Raw genomic sequence first — 15,818 nt, 5'->3', positions numbered from 1 at the left:
TTTGATACACATGGCTATCTCCCCCTCTAGCTGTGAGCAACCTGGAAGGTTGGGAAGGTCTCTTATTCCTCCTATTCTTAGCACATAGTATATGAACTTGGTTTATGAAATCAGTGGTTAAATTGGGTGGAGTGGACAGGGAACACTTCCTGGGGGAGGTGAGACTTGCACAGTTGAGCAATTCCAGGTTCAGGGGGCTGAAATAATAGTCCAGGAAGGGGCTAGGACCTGGAAGTGAGCCAGACTGGCAGATGATCTATCTACCCCTTTTGCTCTGGCAGGTGGGACTTGCATGTTGCCCCTAGAGTTGTTTGGTTTCCCCACAACAGTTCCTAGAAAAACAGACACAAAAGAAAGAGAAGGATGATTTATTTATCAATTCCCAGTCCCTCTCTCTCAAAGGCAGAGCCCAGTGACCAAAACCTGACTGTCTGGGACCTGGGCCTACCCCAGGAAGTAGAAGCCAAAATGCCCAGGTGAGAGACCCAAATTCAGACTTCAGCAACAGACCAGGGTCAGACCTCACCAAAATCAGAAGTCAAGATTCATGTACATTCTCAGATCACGCTCCCAGGCCCTGTCCTTCTCCTCTTGCCTTTTCTCCTCCTTCCAACTCAGTGTGGTCCCCCTAGGGGCTCTCTCCCTCCCAGCCACAGCCCGGATATCCCGAGCTGGGAAGTGTGTGACTCGGGGTTGGGGCACTGATCTGTAGCCTAATCCTTCCTGGTCCCTCTTAAGTACAGTGGGGATTGGGTTGGCACGACCTGCACCCCGGGGTCCCAGTCCCATTCCAGGTTCCCAGCCCCCCCTCAGCAGTAATTTGAAGCCTGGGCTGGAGGTGGGCACCCCAAGGGGCAGGTTGGAGGGTCGGAAATCCTGGGTCAGTGACAGCAGATGAGCAGTGGATGTGCGGTGGTTAGAGTCTTGGAAGTAAGCATTACAGGTTTCACAATACTGTGTGGAGGTGGACCAGGACCTACAGAGGAAAAAGAGAAAGTGGTTGAGGGCAGGGGAAGGGTTGAGGCCTCTCAGAGGTGGTTGACAGGGTGGGAAAATGGTTCTTCCAGTCTGCTAAAAATCAAATTACTTTCCTCTCCACTTAACAATGAGGGGCTCAACGGAGAAGAGTTGGGAAGAGATGGTAACCAGGCCTCACAAGGCTCTTGGGCAAGGGAGGAATAATAATGACTATAGCTAATGTCTATATAGTACTCACTGTGCGGCAAACACTGTTCTAGGAGTTTACCCATTTAATCCTATGAAAAAGATGCTCATTTCCTATATGAACAAACTGAGGTATGTAGGCATTGTTTGCCCAAGTAGTCAGGATTTGAACCAAGGGAGCTCATGTGGTTTTATAACCACTCTACTACACTGCCTTATCAACCCACACTGAGGGATAGGGAAGAGAACTAACCCTTCAGTCTGTTCTGGGGCCTCTGATGTGGAAGGGCAGAACACAATGAAAAATGAGCATGGACTAAGGTGTCCTCTCACCGATTCTCTGGACTCCTTGTCTCTCCATGGCTCTCTCTGACCATGCGGGCTACTTCAGGGAAGCCTGCTTCTTCAGCCAGCTGAGCAGCATCCCTGCCACCCAGCTCACAGACCCCTACCCAGGCAGCCCCACGACCCAGGAGATAGCGTACAGCTGCCCCCTGGCCTGCTTGGGCAGCACACATCAGGGGTGTCCACCAGAAGGCATCCCGAGCATTGACATTGCCCCCAGCTCCCCCTGCCTCAGGGGGATCCAACAGCCTTCTTAGTTTTGCCAGGTCCCCCTCCTGGGCTGCCCTCAGTATCCACTGGGTCAGCTTGTCCTCAGCCTCAAGGGATCTTTGTCCACATCCTCCTGATGCTCTTGCTACAGCCTCCTTCATCGTTCTTTTCTTCCTCTTTCTCTCACAGGCAAACTCAAGCTGAGGCTTCTGGGGTTCAGGGGTACTACTCTCATCCCCAATCAAGGCCTCGTAGAAAGCCCGGGCTGCAGACCCATCCAGGGTGGGCTTCAGCTCCTCAGGCTGTGACTGCTGTTGCCCATCTTTCCAGAGGTCGCAGGGGTCAGTGGCCGGAGTGAAGGTGATGAGGGAGGGCTTGGACATTTTGGGAGTGCTGAGAAAATGAGGCTAGGCAAGGGGAGGATGAGACAAGCAAATCAGCCCCTTGGTGGATCTGCAGTAGCCACAGCCACCTCCAGAAACCTGCTGGGATGAGGAAAAGTAGCCTTAGTCAAAAATCCGCTCCTACCCCAAAATGACCCCCCTCACCTAGGACTCTGCAGGGTCTAGGTGATATGGAAAAACAGGAAAACCCTAAAATAACAGACCACGCATCTTAGTAAAGGTTAACAAGAACTCCATGAGATAGCTGCCCATGAGTCCTGCGTTCTGCCCCCATCCCATTCTCACCAACTTTAAGAGCCTCTCTCTGAAACTCCTTTACCACTCCGCAAGACATACCATTAAGAAAAGCAATCAGCCTGGCCCTTTAAATCTTTCTCGATCCGATTTCACGGTATCCCCTTCCCAAATAAAAACAGACTTGACACTTCTCCAGAAGCCGATTTTGTGGAGAGGCTCCAATCTTACTTAATTTTAATTCCAGTACTGCAAAACAGCACTCGCCGCTCACAAGTAAAGGAGCTGACACAAGCACCACGAGCCAAAGGCGCATGCGTCGTGGGGCGGGGAAATCACTTGACTCAGAGAGCACCCCGTTCAGTGTCCTGCCCTATAACCTTTCCAATAGTATACAAGCAAAGTGCCACGTACCTAGCTAGCACGAGGACTCATGAGATCTGTCGGTTGGGGTCCTGCTTTCACATAACACTCCCACAATGCCTCCTCCTTCGCCTTCTTCCCTTGGCCCCCGGCTCGAGCTCATTTTCTAGAGTTGCCATACATTCTCTGGGTCAAGAAAAGCCATGAGGCAGAGGAAAACCTGTAGAATGCCCGGAAGCTGTTAAATGAAATAGCGTCACGCTGCCCCTCACCCTTACTCTGACCAGGGTTCGGAGGTCAGACTTAGCGCCCGCAGCAGAAGGCCCCACTGAAGCCCTAAGAGAAAATGGAGAAGTGCAAGAGGACGAGCATTAGAATGGCTGGCGCCACTTCAGGTTAGAGCACTAGTCCGTTCTCACACCGCTCAGCTCAGTCCAGCACATCCTACCCATTTCCCTCAGTGGCTACGGAGCCCAGCCTCACCTCCCGCATCAGGAGACCGGATCCCGGGGTGAACCGGGGACCCGTCGCGGGTCTCCAGTGGCGGGCCTGACGCGGGCGAGAGGCTCGACAGGAAATAAGGACCCGGCAGGTTGGCCAGGAATGAGGTCAGCCCCCTGAGTAGCAGGGGTACATCAGGACCAGAAGCCCACAGCCTGAGAGGAGCGGCAGGGAACAATCCAGCCAGCCTCGGCCCTTTCCCCGCCCCTTCTCTGTCTCGGGATCACAAGACTATTTTTCCTGCTCCCAGGGCCAGAACGCAGTGCTGCGCTTCCGCTTCCGGTGGCGACTCTCAGCGCTCCGCTGTCGAGCGCCCTCCTCAGGGGACTTGCGACACCGGGGTTGTGCGCGGGTCATATTGGGATTCGTAGTTCGCTCTTTCTTACTTTCGCCAATTTTTCCCTTCCAAGGGACTACACCTCCCGGCGCCCACCGCGCCGCCCACCCTTGGCGCCTGCGCGTTGCCCCCTTCTCACCCTCGCCAATTTCCACTCCCCCCATCCCATTTCGCCTGCCACGGTTAGGCCCGCGGCCTGCGCTGTAGCAGTCGCCACCGTTCCTTGGAAGCAACAGCTCCCCTTCCCCGCAACCCTGGTCCCAGTCCCCTTCCAGCCGTGAGTCTGAGGTCTTCGTCGTGCCAAGTCCCCTATCACTGGCGCGGGACACGGGGTCTCCAAGCCTTGATGTGGGGGTGGGGGGAGGAAGTGATCCGGTTCGACACTGAAGCGCGCAGGGATGGCCGGAGTGTCGGCGGCGGGATGTGGGAACTGCCGTGAAAGGGACCTGTCGGCCACCCCAGACCATGAGAAAAGGAGGAATCCAGCTCTTGCTTGAAAAGGATAAACTTGGGAAAGGCCCCGAGTACCTAAAGGAGTAGGGAGCCCTAGCCAAGGACTCTTCTAGAGTTGACACCAAGGAGATTGGGGCTTGGCCTTCGGGAGCGTCAGGGATGTGAGGAGGGTTGGTAGGGCCTCGACCTATTACTGGCTTCTTGCAAGTGGTGGGATGTCAAAGACTTCCTAATCTCAGAGAAGAGGTGTAGGTGTGAATAAGAGTAGCTGGAGAGAGGTGCTCCAGGGTCGAAGCTTTTAAGAAAAGGCGGCCCCAAATTCTTCCGTGGTTGGAGAGCAAAGTGTGGGAGGAGGGAGGATACCAGAGGCAGGGAGGGAGAGCTTAGGCTTTACTTACACTCTTCTTTTTCCAGCTGACGTGAAGATGAGCAGCTCAGAGGAGGTGTCCTGGATTTCATGGTTCTGTGGGCTCCGAGGCAATGAATTCTTCTGTGAGGTGAGTTCTCCTTATATCATTTGGCCATATACTCTCTCAGATGTTCAACTTCCAAACACTTCCCTCACATGCTTCCATAGAAACTTTCTCTTGTCAAGGAAGAGTCAGTAACCCCCACTGACTTTGTGGTGAAGGGGCAAGACAGAAGCCCAAGTCCCAACCCTGCCACCCTCCAGCATTATAACATTGGACAAATCAACTGTCTCTTTTCTTTTTTATTAATAAAGAGGGACTGGTAGTATCTCTCTCTGGTGACTGTTAGAATTAAAATACCGCATAATAAAGTGTTTTGAAATGTGCAAAACTGCGTGTTAGCATAAGGGATTGTAATTGCCTTCCAAACCCAAGCTGTTCAGCCTCCACTGTACTCAGAGAGCCAGCTGCCCCCTAAGGAAAGGGCAAAACTATTTCCAAGAGGTGTCCCTAGGAGAAGGGACAGGGATCTTGAAAGGAGTATCTCTTTAAGGAGGGGATTGCAATACCTGCTTATCCTTAGAAAAACCAAAGTTTTTATGGGAGGTTAGTTGGGAATGGGGAAACGGGGGGAACAAGAAGTTGTGTTGAGGAAAAGGCATCAAAGCAACCAGTCCAGATCAAAACTGAGGAATCTGCTGTAGGTTTCCTCATGACTTCCACATCCTGACAGGTGGATGAAGACTATATCCAGGATAAATTCAATCTCACTGGACTCAATGAACAGGTGCCTCACTATCGACAAGCTCTAGACATGATCTTGGACCTGGAGCCTGGTGAGGCACCCTCAGGGTTGTTTTGTGTGTATATGCTTTTTTTTCCCTCTTCAAACCCCTGTTCATGTGCTTTTTGAATTTCTAAATTTCCTTTTGTTTCTTTGACTTGCTTAACCCAAAATCCCCTATTTCATTTTGATCCCCTACCTGATTTGTCTAGTGTTGTGGCTTGTGCTGCTTGCTCCCATACTCTGATCCTAGAACTCAGTTCTATTCCATAATGCCAGTTTCTCCATGGGTCTCATTTCCTGTGTCTTTTTCCTTCTTCACACCTTCCAGCCTAAAGTTCCATTTCCAGCATTGATATCTTTGCATTGATGTGTTGAGGGAATTGGGAGGGAAAGGAGAGCAGAGGCTGGAAAGGGTGGAGAGAAGACAAAGTTGCATTGGGTTGATAGAAGGGTCAGAGGCCTAGCTTTCTGGGTCAGGTGCCCAGGTGAGAGGTGGGGTGAGGCTTAAAGGAGGGTGCTGGGTAAACTTGAGTAGCCAGCAGCCCCTGGGAGTGGGCAGGGCACCTAACAAAGCTGTTAGACAAGTGGTTGCATTCCACCGGGGCCATGTTTCAGATGAAGAGCTGGAAGACAACCCCAACCAGAGTGACCTGATTGAACAGGCAGCTGAGATGCTTTATGGATTGATCCACGCCCGCTATATCCTTACCAACCGTGGCATCGCCCAGATGGTGAGGCCTCTCTGCCCCATTTGAGTCCTTCTGAGGCAATAAGGGAAACAGAGATTCCTGCAGAAGGAAGTCACGTGTTTCAGCCTTGTCAAGGAATCTAGCTGAAAAGAGGGAAAGCACCCCAGAACCTGGGCCTGGGGCATCAATTCCTGACTGGGGGTTGTGCTGAAGGGGGTGTTTTCAGGGAGGGAGACTTGACCTCGGACAGGAAGGTGTTGTAAATTACCTCTTCCTCAGGAAACAAATAATGAATGGCTCAGATGGTTTGCAGCCTGTCTAGCTGGAGAAAAGAAACAGAAGAATCTGAGGGCCAGTCTGGGCCAGAGAAGGGGCCTTTGGACTGAGAGGCAGGAGGAGTTGGGGACAGAATGATGTGGGTTGGTCCGAGGAGGGGATTGCCTCTTCTTTTCACACCTACTCACCAGTCCCTTCCATTTTATTCACCTCAGTTGGAAAAGTACCAGCAGGGAGACTTTGGCTACTGTCCTCGTGTGTACTGTGAGAACCAGCCAATGCTCCCCATCGGTGAGTGCTGGAGAAGGGAAAGGAGGGCCACATAAAACGTCAGGTCCTCCAGGAAGGAGCTCGGGCTCAGCAAGTCGGGGCCTAAGTCTGGTAGGGAGGTTGGGCAGGGTTGGGGGTACACAGCCTGCTGAGTCTGGCTGTCTCCCAGGCCTTTCAGACATCCCAGGCGAGGCCATGGTGAAGCTGTACTGCCCCAAGTGCATGGACGTGTACACACCCAAGTCATCAAGACACCACCACACGGACGGCGCCTACTTCGGCACCGGTTTCCCTCACATGCTCTTCATGGTGCACCCCGAGTATCGGCCCAAGCGGCCTGCCAACCAGTTTGTGCCCAGGTGGGGAGCAGGAACAGAGTCACCAAGGGTCAAAGGAAAGGCCCAGGATTCCCCAGAGAGAAGGAAAGGGCATGGTCCTTTCTTGAGGCCTGCTTCTGCCAAAGCCAGGGCTTCTCCCTGCTGAGTGACCTTGGGAAAGTTATTTGATTGCCTATACCTCAGTTTTCTCATCCATAAAATGAGGATGATGGCAGCACCTGCCTGACAGGGTATTTTTAAACATGTGAATTGCTTAGAATAACATTTAGTACTTGAAACACCATTTTAACAATAGCTCTTCCTGTCATCATCTTGGCTGCTCAGCCTTTTGTCAGGAGATCCCCAGAGCCACAGATCAAGTGTGGTTTATCTTCCTGGAGCATCATTTTTACTGTGGTAAGGGGAAGAAAAATTTAGTTTTATGTTGAAATAAGTGCTGGTATACACACAACATACATAGTCAAGAATTAAGTCTTAAAGGATATTTAAGATAGTTTCCAAATATTTTTGAAGGGAGAAGTTGAGAACCACTGCCCTTGTGCACTGAGCAGGCCCCATGGAGGAGCTGGGGTGGGGAGATGGGAATGCAGGCCACAGGCAGGGCTAGGGTGGGGCTCACCCTGTTGCCTCTCTGACCTCTACCCCGGTGCAGGCTCTATGGTTTCAAGATCCATCCGATGGCCTACCAGCTGCAGCTACAAGCCGCCAGCAACTTCAAGAGCCCAGTCAAGACAATTCGCTGAGTCCCTACCCCACCTATCCTTCAGTCTTTGACAGCTCTATTCCTTTGCTGCCACTCTTACAGGAACCCTCTATGGTTTTTAGTTTAAATTAAAGGAGTCATTATTGTGGTGGGAATATGAAATAAAATGGAAGAAAAGGCCATGAGCTGATCTACTGGTGCTTGGGGTTGGGGAAGGGTGGGTAGTGGTGCCCTGGACCAGGGGGCCGTCATTGGCCCAGCCCACCTTCCCCAAGTTGAAAAACAGCACAGGTTTGTGCCTAGTGGATTTAGGTGATAATTTTAGTAGCAGAGCAGAATTCCTAGGATGGGATGTGGAGATGTCACAAGGCAACACCCAGAGAATCAGATTTCTAACACTAGAAAGGCATTTGTTCTTTTCAGGTCACCTGTGGCAATCTGTTTATGCTATAAGGGATGTAATCAGCCGTACTGTCTTTCAGTTTGGGTTTTACCAGGAAAAATGGTCTTGAAATAAACTGTATGGGGTGGAGAGGGTGGACAACAAGGTCCAGAACTGCTGCTTAGTGGTGTCTGTGTGCCCCCTGCTGGGGGAGCTGAGACATGCCTGTCTTGATGGAGGTGCTGGGTTTCTGGCCAAAGCTGCTTCCAGCATCAAAGGCAGTGGCCCTATTGTGTGGGAAGGGAAGCAGATGGTGCCAGACCCTTGAGGTGGAATAGATGGGGGGCATGCAGGACAAAGGTACACAGCTAGATAAAGACCCAGGTATTGCCCTTGTCTGGGCCACTGCTCCCACATTCAGGAACCAGACTTTATGGGTGAGGACACACTGTTCCTCCTGTCAAGTTAATAACTTCCTGCCCCAGACAAGAATATAGCTCTGCACCTACAGAAGGTCTCGCTCAGACTGCCTGTCAAAAACCATCGTGCAGCCCAGGATCAAGTACAGTCACAGGAAGGTGGGGTTTCAAGACATCTCTCAAGGACTGCCCTTCTCCCGAGAATTTCAAAATGAAGGCCCATATACTTGTGGGTGTGCTGGTCACCGTTTGCTTCGCAGTGAGAAAGGGTAAGTGAGGTTCAGGGGCCGGGAGGGTGGGGTGACTGAGTCTAAGAAGGGGATGGGGCTGTGATCATGGATGTATGGACTCCTTGCAGGGCAGGAAACTTGTAACACTCCCATCCCTCCTGTCTTCTGCTTCCCCAGCTCCTGTTCCTGAAGTCTGGACCTGCCACTTCTGCCTCTTAGAAGACTCTTCTGTAGGATGCATTTCAGGCTCAGAGGAGTGCACCGTCAGCAGCTCATCACCATACATGGTGATCAACATCTATTACAGTGAGTCAAGTCCAAGGAGGGGGCTGCTGGTCTCCCCTCCTTTCACAGATAACCACAGTTTGTGGCTGGGGTACAAGAAAAGGCAGGAAGATCCTTGAGGGAAGGCATGGGGAGAACCCATGCTAGGCATGCCAGGCTTGGGGGACTATGGGAGGCAGCAGGGCTTATTAGTTGTTCCCTTTCCTCCAGCTATCAAGGTTCGCTTCACCGTCCGAGGCTGTGGACAGTACAATTCTTACTGCTGCCAAGAAAAATGCAACACCTATTTCCTGGATTACTGGTACCAGGCCCAGTGCTGCCAGTGTGATTACCGTAACTCCTGGTCCAGCCCCCAGGTCCAGAGCTCCTTTCCTGATACCCCCAGTGGGTTTTTGGCCCTGCCCCTGTCTGAGTCCAGGATCCGGCAGTTCTACCAAGCCTTGAACCTCTCACTGCCCCTATGTAGCTTCATCCTGAGAAGGAGCCTGAAGGCCTGGGCCCCCTAGCCACCTTGCCCCTGTACCTGGGCTTGTCCATTGCTGACCTGCACCGCATATACATGTTCCTCAACAGTTCAGGTCTTTTGATTCTTCCCCAGACTGGGCCCTGACACCTTACCCTTTCTGGATTCCACTCTGGTCTTGTTTCTCAGGCCTCCTTTCCTTTGTACTTCAGTATCTATATGGCTTTGGTTTAATTTCTTCCAGAAACCAGTTGGCATTGCACCCAGTGCTTATCTTCTTCCTAGAAAATAATCTGCCCAAGCTGACCTGGGAAAGGCACAGTGGTTTCCTCCTCTTTCCATCATCCGAATGTTCCATCACCTTCCCAGTCCCTTCTCAATCTGGTCCCCTGCTGCCTCCTTTCAGTTCTATATATATAAATATATCCCTTCCTGCTACGACTCAGGGCCAGACTGAGCTTGCCGCAGGAGGGATGAAGGGTAGACCTCTGTGCAGACTTCCTGTTTTGGCTCTGGTGTCTTGCCTCACTGGCTCCACCACCCCACTTCCCCACTGGGCTCTTGCTTCCTTCTCTTATCACTTGTTGCAGCCTGTGGCTTCCTTGGCCCCACTTCACATCACTGAGTCCTGACACCCACTTCTATAAGTGCCAGAGGAGAGGAGAGGGTCTCCCTGCTCAGCTCTACATCCCTGATTTCCTTCCTTCCACAGTAAATGGACTGGGCTAAGTTGGTGTCACATTGTTTATGGGGTTAGGCTCAGGCATGGGCAGGTGTAGACAGGTTAAGGACAGTTAATTGGGCATGGGGCTCAAATAGGGTTGCAGAGCGTGGCCCCCTCCACTTGGCCTTTGTGACTTCCTCATGGCCCAACCCCAGAGGACCTGCATCCTTTCTATGCTCTGCTCAGCTAGAGATCAAAGTGAAGATTGTGACTCCTTGTAGCCTTGAACATAGCCTGCAAAACTTAGGAAGTTAACCCAGGTGGCATTGGGTTTTTCTACCTAAGAAAGAAAAACTTTTTTGTTAAGCCAGAAACACTCAGGAAAAACCAAAAGGCCCAGGTCTACATATCCAAGGCAATAGGTGCTGAGGGACCTGGGTTCCTGCCTGTCCTCAGTTCTTTTCAGGAACTTTGCCACCCAGGACCTGCTCTGTTGAGGCTTATAGGTGGGGAAAAGTACAGACAGTACTTTCCTGCAATGGTTGGATCTTCCACTTTATTTTATTTTTGGAAAAACTAAACATACAGAAAGCAATAATGAATGTTTGTAACTCAATCTCTTCCACACATGCAATAAGCACTGGACACCCTGTTCTCTGAGCCAGACCTGGCATTAAGCACCAGGATTCACGTATGAGTACAGCCAAATGTCGGCCTTCCAAACCTCACAACCCAGTGCTGGGGTTATGAAACCTTTTTCTGAAAATGAGGATAGCCTTGTGACTGGGAAGCCCAGTCCCCACAGCTCTGCCACCTGGGTAAATTGGTCTCTGCCTCATCTTGGGTACCTGCCAAGCCTCACAGAAGTGAGAACACACGTAAATGTGTGTGTAGGTAGAAGATAGGACCTCAAAAGTAGATACATGCCTTAGAGACAAATGTGCACACAGATTTTGGCCCATTTGTTTTTAAACCTTTCTGGCAAAACATGCACATCCATAAGATAGGCTTTTGTACACTACACGTTTGCATTATCAGTAGGCAAGTTAGCATAAAGGCCTTTATCAGTACCCAAAGCTGCCTCTGTCCATCCTCCCAGGCTTCCCCACGAACCCTCAGGAGTAGCCACTGGCCTAAGTTGTAGCAGCTTAGGTGAATTTTTTTCTCTGCTTGATAACAGTGGCATCACACAACACATACAACTATGTGGTATTCTGCATGTCCATTAACAGATCTCTGTGGCCCCTTTTAACAGCCTGTGCCCTGGCAGGAGCACCAGTGTTAATTTCCAGGTCAGGTGGCAGTTGGTGGTACAAAAAGGTACAGACCTTCAGTGTGTACCCCTCTTGCTGAGCCCACTTTCCCCTGTGACATCAGTATAAGAGAAAGGCCCAGATTTATCCACCTCTAACAAGTCAAACTGGAAGATGGCCTCAGAAACTGAGGAACCCAAGGCCCAAATTTGAGGAGTAACCATTGTTTTTGAAGAGGAAGTGGAACCTGGAATCAGAGAGGCCAGGGTTTCGCTAGGCCCGGCATATCTTGCAAAATACCCTCCCCCACCATCTCCTCCCTGGGCCTGGGCCTTCAGCAGCCCCACTCCCACTGACACCCACCTTTGCATGGACCTCCCTGCCAGTCCCCCACACAGCTTTGGATGTGACGGCACTGCTGGGAATGCCCACCACCAGTTGCCATAACAGAGCTTCCAGCTTGTCCTTTTTGTGCCTAGAGCTGAGTCCAAGACACGGAGGCCAGGCAGGAGCAGAGTTCAGCAGAGCTTACCTGCTCCCACAGTGTGGCAGGCAGGACCACCTCTGTCAGCCTCCCTTGCACCAGAAGAGGCAGACGAACCATCCATTTTGTACACTAATTTACTTAAGAATATCTGGGGACTTAAGGCAAAGAGGACCCCGGTGGGAGAAGCAACAAATCAGGGCAAAGAAGCAGACTAGAGGTGAGAGAAGAGACGAAGGTGTCAAACTGATAACTTGAAGGGAGAACTCGAGAGAATTCTGGAGAGGGGGCCAAGGGAGAGGGGCAGAGTGGGAATACAAGTATTGAGGGGAGTCAACCAAGAGACAGTCAAGGCTGGTGTCCAGTAACTTGAGGGAAGCAGGAAAGGCTTGTGGAGACACTGGAAGTTATCCTTGCTGTGCCCAGGTAAAAATCAGGAGGATGGCTGGAAACTGGCAGGATTTTATTCCAAAGGTCTCTGCAGAAGTTCTAAGGAATATAGAGCACTCTGTTCTGAGGGTTGTTGCAGAAGTCTGTGAAGCAACATTGAGAGAACATCTGGAAGCCAATCACTGGAGAAGTGCAGGTGTGTGAGCAATCACCCATTTGCTCCTTGCTGCGACAGCCACTCACCATGATGTCAGAACCACTGTCTGGGAAGCAATAGCAGCAGTCAGTGGTATGGAGGTCCCAGGCAAAGCCCCAAGCCCCTGCCCCCTCCACATACCCTGCCCTGACCCCACAAACTGCAAAATAAAGATTCTGTAGCTGGGAAGGAGCAGGGAGTGCCAGAGAATCACCAGCCATGAACTGCAAAAGCTTCCCACAGAAAGTTGGTGGGAAAGAGCCATTCAAAATACAGTGACTGCTGGAGATGGCTAAATTGGGATTTGTGGAGCCAAGAGTTGGAGAACCAGCACTTTGTCTGGAACTATACAATAAAAAGTTGGCAGATGACATCTTACTACGCTGATGGACAGTGACTGATGGGGTTTGTGGGGGGGACTTGGTGAAGAGGGGACCCTAGTAAATATAATTTTCTTCATGTAATTGGAGATTAATGATAACAACAACAAAAAAAGTTGGCAGATGTATTGAAGGTCAGATAGCAAAAGGTGTTTGGTCTTTGTTTTGTGGATCAAAAGAGCAGCTGATAACCTCTGCTGCTATTATATATATTAGAGAAAAGTAAATCTTTGTGCTCATGAACAGAAATATTCATATTCCTGCTACCCTATTTGAGAGAGTGAAAAATTACAAGCACCCTAAAGGTCCACCAACAGTGGGATGGACAGATGGACCTGGCATGTCCATGTCATAGAGTACTATGCAGCAGATCAACAGGACAAGGAAGCTATTTATAAACTGACATGGAAACTTAATCTCCATAACTGTTAAGTTTAAAGCACACGCAGAATTGTTTACAGTGATATGCTAGCTACCATTTGGCAGGGGGAAGGGGTGCAAAAGGAGTAAATGGTGCATTTTTATAAGGTATAGGGTGTACACAAAATATCACAGAAAGAATAACCAAGAAAATTGAAAGGTTTTGTGGTGTTTATGCATGGGAGCTGGATGGATTGGGCCAGCAGTGGGAGGGAGACTTCTCTAATACACTTGAATACTCTGATACTGAACCATGCCTATGCATCAACTGCTTAAAAAGTGAAAAAGATAGGAAGGCAGCTTCATGCAGTGGTTGTTAAATAAGCACCAACTTTGGAGCCACTACTGTGGCTCAGCCTCTAGGAGACTTGGGCAAGACATTGACTCTTCTGTGCTTTTGTCTCCCCATCTGTAAAGCATCCACCTCAGAAGGGTGTAAGGACTAGAGCAGTCCCTGGCATATAGTATGTATTATATGTTTGTTGACTTTAAAATGGTGAGGGATCAAGTGGAAGAGCAGGCATGAATAAGGAAATGTAGCCAATGTTTGCAAGTTGAAAATAAGGCAGAGGTGTGCAGAGGGCAAACTGACATGACTGTGGCTCCACATTCAGCTTCAGTAGGGAGCAGTATGTGGTTGCTGGTTGAAGCCAAGGAAGCAGAGCAAAATCTCTGGTGAGAGTAATGTGGGAAGGCAGCAAAGGCTCAAACTTCAGTGTACATGAACCATGAAGGGTCAGGAGACTAAAAAGCCTCCGTGAGGGAGACAGAAGAGGGGAAGAAGCAGTAGAAGAGGTCAAAGAGTGGTGCTGCCAAGAGACTGCTGCTGACAGGGGGAGAAGGCAGCCCAAGGAGAAGCTAGTGGGTCTGATGAACTCAAGGGTGCCAGAGGGCAGGGGCCTGTCTGCTGTGGGCTGAGGAGGGAGGCAGGTGCAAGGGAGACAGGGAGTGGCCCTGCAGGACAGGAAAGAGAAAGACAGTGAGGGAACAGGAGCTTAGGGTTGGGGGAACCAGACTTGGGATGCACCTTAGCAGGCAGGTAGTGACCATTTGGGAATGGAAGGGGCCCAAGACAGGAGAAAGCAGCTTACTGTTCTTTATGAGGAGAGTCATGCAGCTGCTGCCAGGTGGGATGTGGCAAATGTCAGATCCCAGGAGGCACCCCAACTCCTTGGTCTCAAAGAGGCATCGATAGCCACGCAAGTATTTGGGGAACTGAGCTGTATGAAGTGTTTGATTGATAGCATCAAACTTACCTAGAACACACAGAAGTACTAACCCCAAACCCCTGCCCACCTAATTACCAGTTTGGTTAATTAAACCACTGTTCCCTCCTCACCTCCCCATCTCAGAAAACCATAAAACCATCCATCTTTAAACTCATCTGGCTCAAGCTTCCATCAGGAAGCTTTAGTCCTCATTAAAAATCTTCGTTGTCTGCTCTTAAACTTCCTGAAACAAGGAACTCATTAATGAATTCATTCATTCATTCAACATGTATTTGTGGGGCTAATGCATGCCCAGCACCTTGCAAGTTCAGAGGTTAGGCTGAGGCAGCCCATTGCAGCTTTGGGCAACCTTGTTAAACTGTTTTTCCTTTGGGACTTGATTTCACAGTCACCCACCCCCTTGGGCTCTCTTTTGAATGTGCTTTCTTAATCTGTAATATTCAGAAGTGAAAACAAAAATATATCATCACAGGAAAAAGAATCTGTGCTTTGTGTAGACAGAAGACGTCAAGCAGCCTGGAACCACATTGTTTGTTTGGTGGTCCTATCACTGGACAGATTTATATTAAACTTTGTCTACAAAGTCCCTCCCCAACTACATACATATACATCCCTCTCTTCCTTCAGGCCCAACCACATGCTAACCAGTTACCGGACCCAGACCCAGCAGCAGTACACTCGGTGTGAGGCAAATAGGAAATAAATAGAAAACTTAATCCCATTTCTATGTAGATGGTACTTTGCAGCCAAGTGAGGTGGTGATCGGGCTGGATTCGGTTTTGTTCTACACTGTGGATCCTGCTGTTGTTATCTAGCATGTTCCCTGAACCCTCCTTATTTTGTGTTGTCCTCAGATTTGAATGCATTCCCTTTAGTATCTCCAGGTTACCACTTGTTGAGTAAAACAGCCCTGGAGTGGCCACTAGAAATCACCCTGAGTGAACATCAGTCCATTTATGATTAGTCCCCAGGCATTATCCCACCGAACCTACCCATCCCATCTTTCCTCCTGCCTGGGTTTACCTGAACAGCCTAGGCAGGTGTTCCCAGACACCTGGTGTCTGTGGGTTTCTCTGTCCAGCAGGCCAGGAGATCCTTTGACCCCTTAGAGCCACTTACCAAACAGCAAGCTCACCATGACCAGAACTATTAAGAGACCCAGGGCCTGGGGGTTGCTGTGGAGGCCAAGGGCCCCAGGTTCTGGCTACCTGTGGGATCTGCCATAAAATGCATGGCTGCCCACCAGCCTCCAGGTTGGGTTTATATTGGTGGAAGAGAAGTTAGCCATGAGGAAGGAGAGAGGTAACACCCATTGGGGGTGGAAATCAGTTCCAGAACAGCCAGAGGAACAGAGTGTCCTCACCCACAGCCGCTCTGGAGCCTAACATCCTGGCTGAGTGACAGGGGAATGACAGGGTAACTTTCTTTCGGATTCATTCAACATTTATTATATCACTTCATCAGATGTTGGGGATACAATGTTGCCCAAGTCGCTGCACTCACAGAACACACAATCTAGTGGCAAAGAAGTCAACAAGC

General features: G+C 50.2%; 4 protein-coding genes across 11 annotated transcripts; 2 read left to right on the top strand and 2 right to left on the bottom strand.

Annotated features, from left to right (window-relative positions):
* Positions 1 to 352: 352 nt before the first annotated feature.
* GPANK1 (G-patch domain and ankyrin repeats 1) lies at positions 353 to 3,482 on the bottom strand. 6 transcript variants are annotated; one of them, XM_017661478.3, is made up of 4 exons: positions 3,204 to 3,482; positions 2,772 to 3,056; positions 1,498 to 2,204; positions 353 to 976 (listed from the first exon to the last, which is right to left on the bottom strand). In XM_017661478.3, the coding sequence occupies exons 3-4, from the start codon at positions 2,100 to 2,102 to the stop codon at positions 532 to 534; spliced, it is 1,050 nt and encodes a 349-aa protein (XP_017516967.2). In that variant the 5' UTR covers positions 2,103 to 2,204; positions 2,772 to 3,056; positions 3,204 to 3,482; the 3' UTR covers positions 353 to 531. The 6 variants fall into 6 exon arrangements, with proteins under 6 accessions (XP_017516967.2, XP_017516968.2, XP_017516965.2 ...); XM_017661479.3 differs by having other exon boundaries at positions 1,498 to 2,201; XM_017661476.3 differs by having other exon boundaries at positions 2,772 to 2,940.
* Positions 3,483 to 3,677: 195 nt separating this feature from the next.
* CSNK2B (casein kinase 2 beta) lies at positions 3,678 to 7,669 on the top strand. Of its 3 annotated transcripts, none has more exons than XM_017661481.3 (7): positions 3,678 to 3,835; positions 4,426 to 4,508; positions 5,155 to 5,257; positions 5,824 to 5,939; positions 6,389 to 6,464; positions 6,613 to 6,802; positions 7,434 to 7,669. In XM_017661481.3, exons 2-7 carry the CDS (start codon positions 4,437 to 4,439, stop codon positions 7,522 to 7,524), a joined length of 648 nt encoding a protein of 215 aa, XP_017516970.1. In that variant the 5' UTR covers positions 3,678 to 3,835; positions 4,426 to 4,436; the 3' UTR covers positions 7,525 to 7,669. The 3 variants fall into 3 exon arrangements, with proteins under 3 accessions (XP_017516970.1, XP_017516971.1, XP_017516972.1); XM_017661482.3 differs by having other exon boundaries at positions 3,706 to 3,846; XM_017661483.3 differs by lacking the exon at positions 3,678 to 3,835 and adding an exon at positions 3,955 to 4,094.
* A 232-nt stretch (positions 7,670 to 7,901) lies between these two features.
* On the top strand, positions 7,902 to 12,628 carry LY6G5B (lymphocyte antigen 6 family member G5B). The gene is given in 4 exon segments (XM_017661484.3): positions 7,902 to 8,554; positions 8,693 to 8,821; positions 9,011 to 9,265; positions 9,268 to 12,628. Coding segments are annotated over 4 exon segments (585 nt in total). The 5' UTR covers positions 7,902 to 8,496; the 3' UTR covers positions 9,411 to 12,628.
* On the bottom strand, positions 12,154 to 15,652 carry LY6G5C (lymphocyte antigen 6 family member G5C). The gene is given in 4 exon segments (XM_037005183.2): positions 12,154 to 12,317; positions 14,142 to 14,306; positions 15,399 to 15,464; positions 15,467 to 15,652. Coding segments are annotated over 4 exon segments (441 nt in total). The 5' UTR covers positions 15,513 to 15,652.
* Between the last annotated feature and the right edge of the window lie 166 nt (positions 15,653 to 15,818).

The sequence above is a fragment of the Manis javanica genome, chromosome 16 (assembly GCF_040802235.1).
Source record: "Manis javanica isolate MJ-LG chromosome 16, MJ_LKY, whole genome shotgun sequence".
Lineage (NCBI taxonomy): Eukaryota > Metazoa > Chordata > Mammalia > Pholidota > Manidae > Manis > Manis javanica.
The sequence above is the reverse complement of the archived record's forward strand: the minus strand, read 5'-3'. Positions and strand labels throughout refer to the sequence as shown.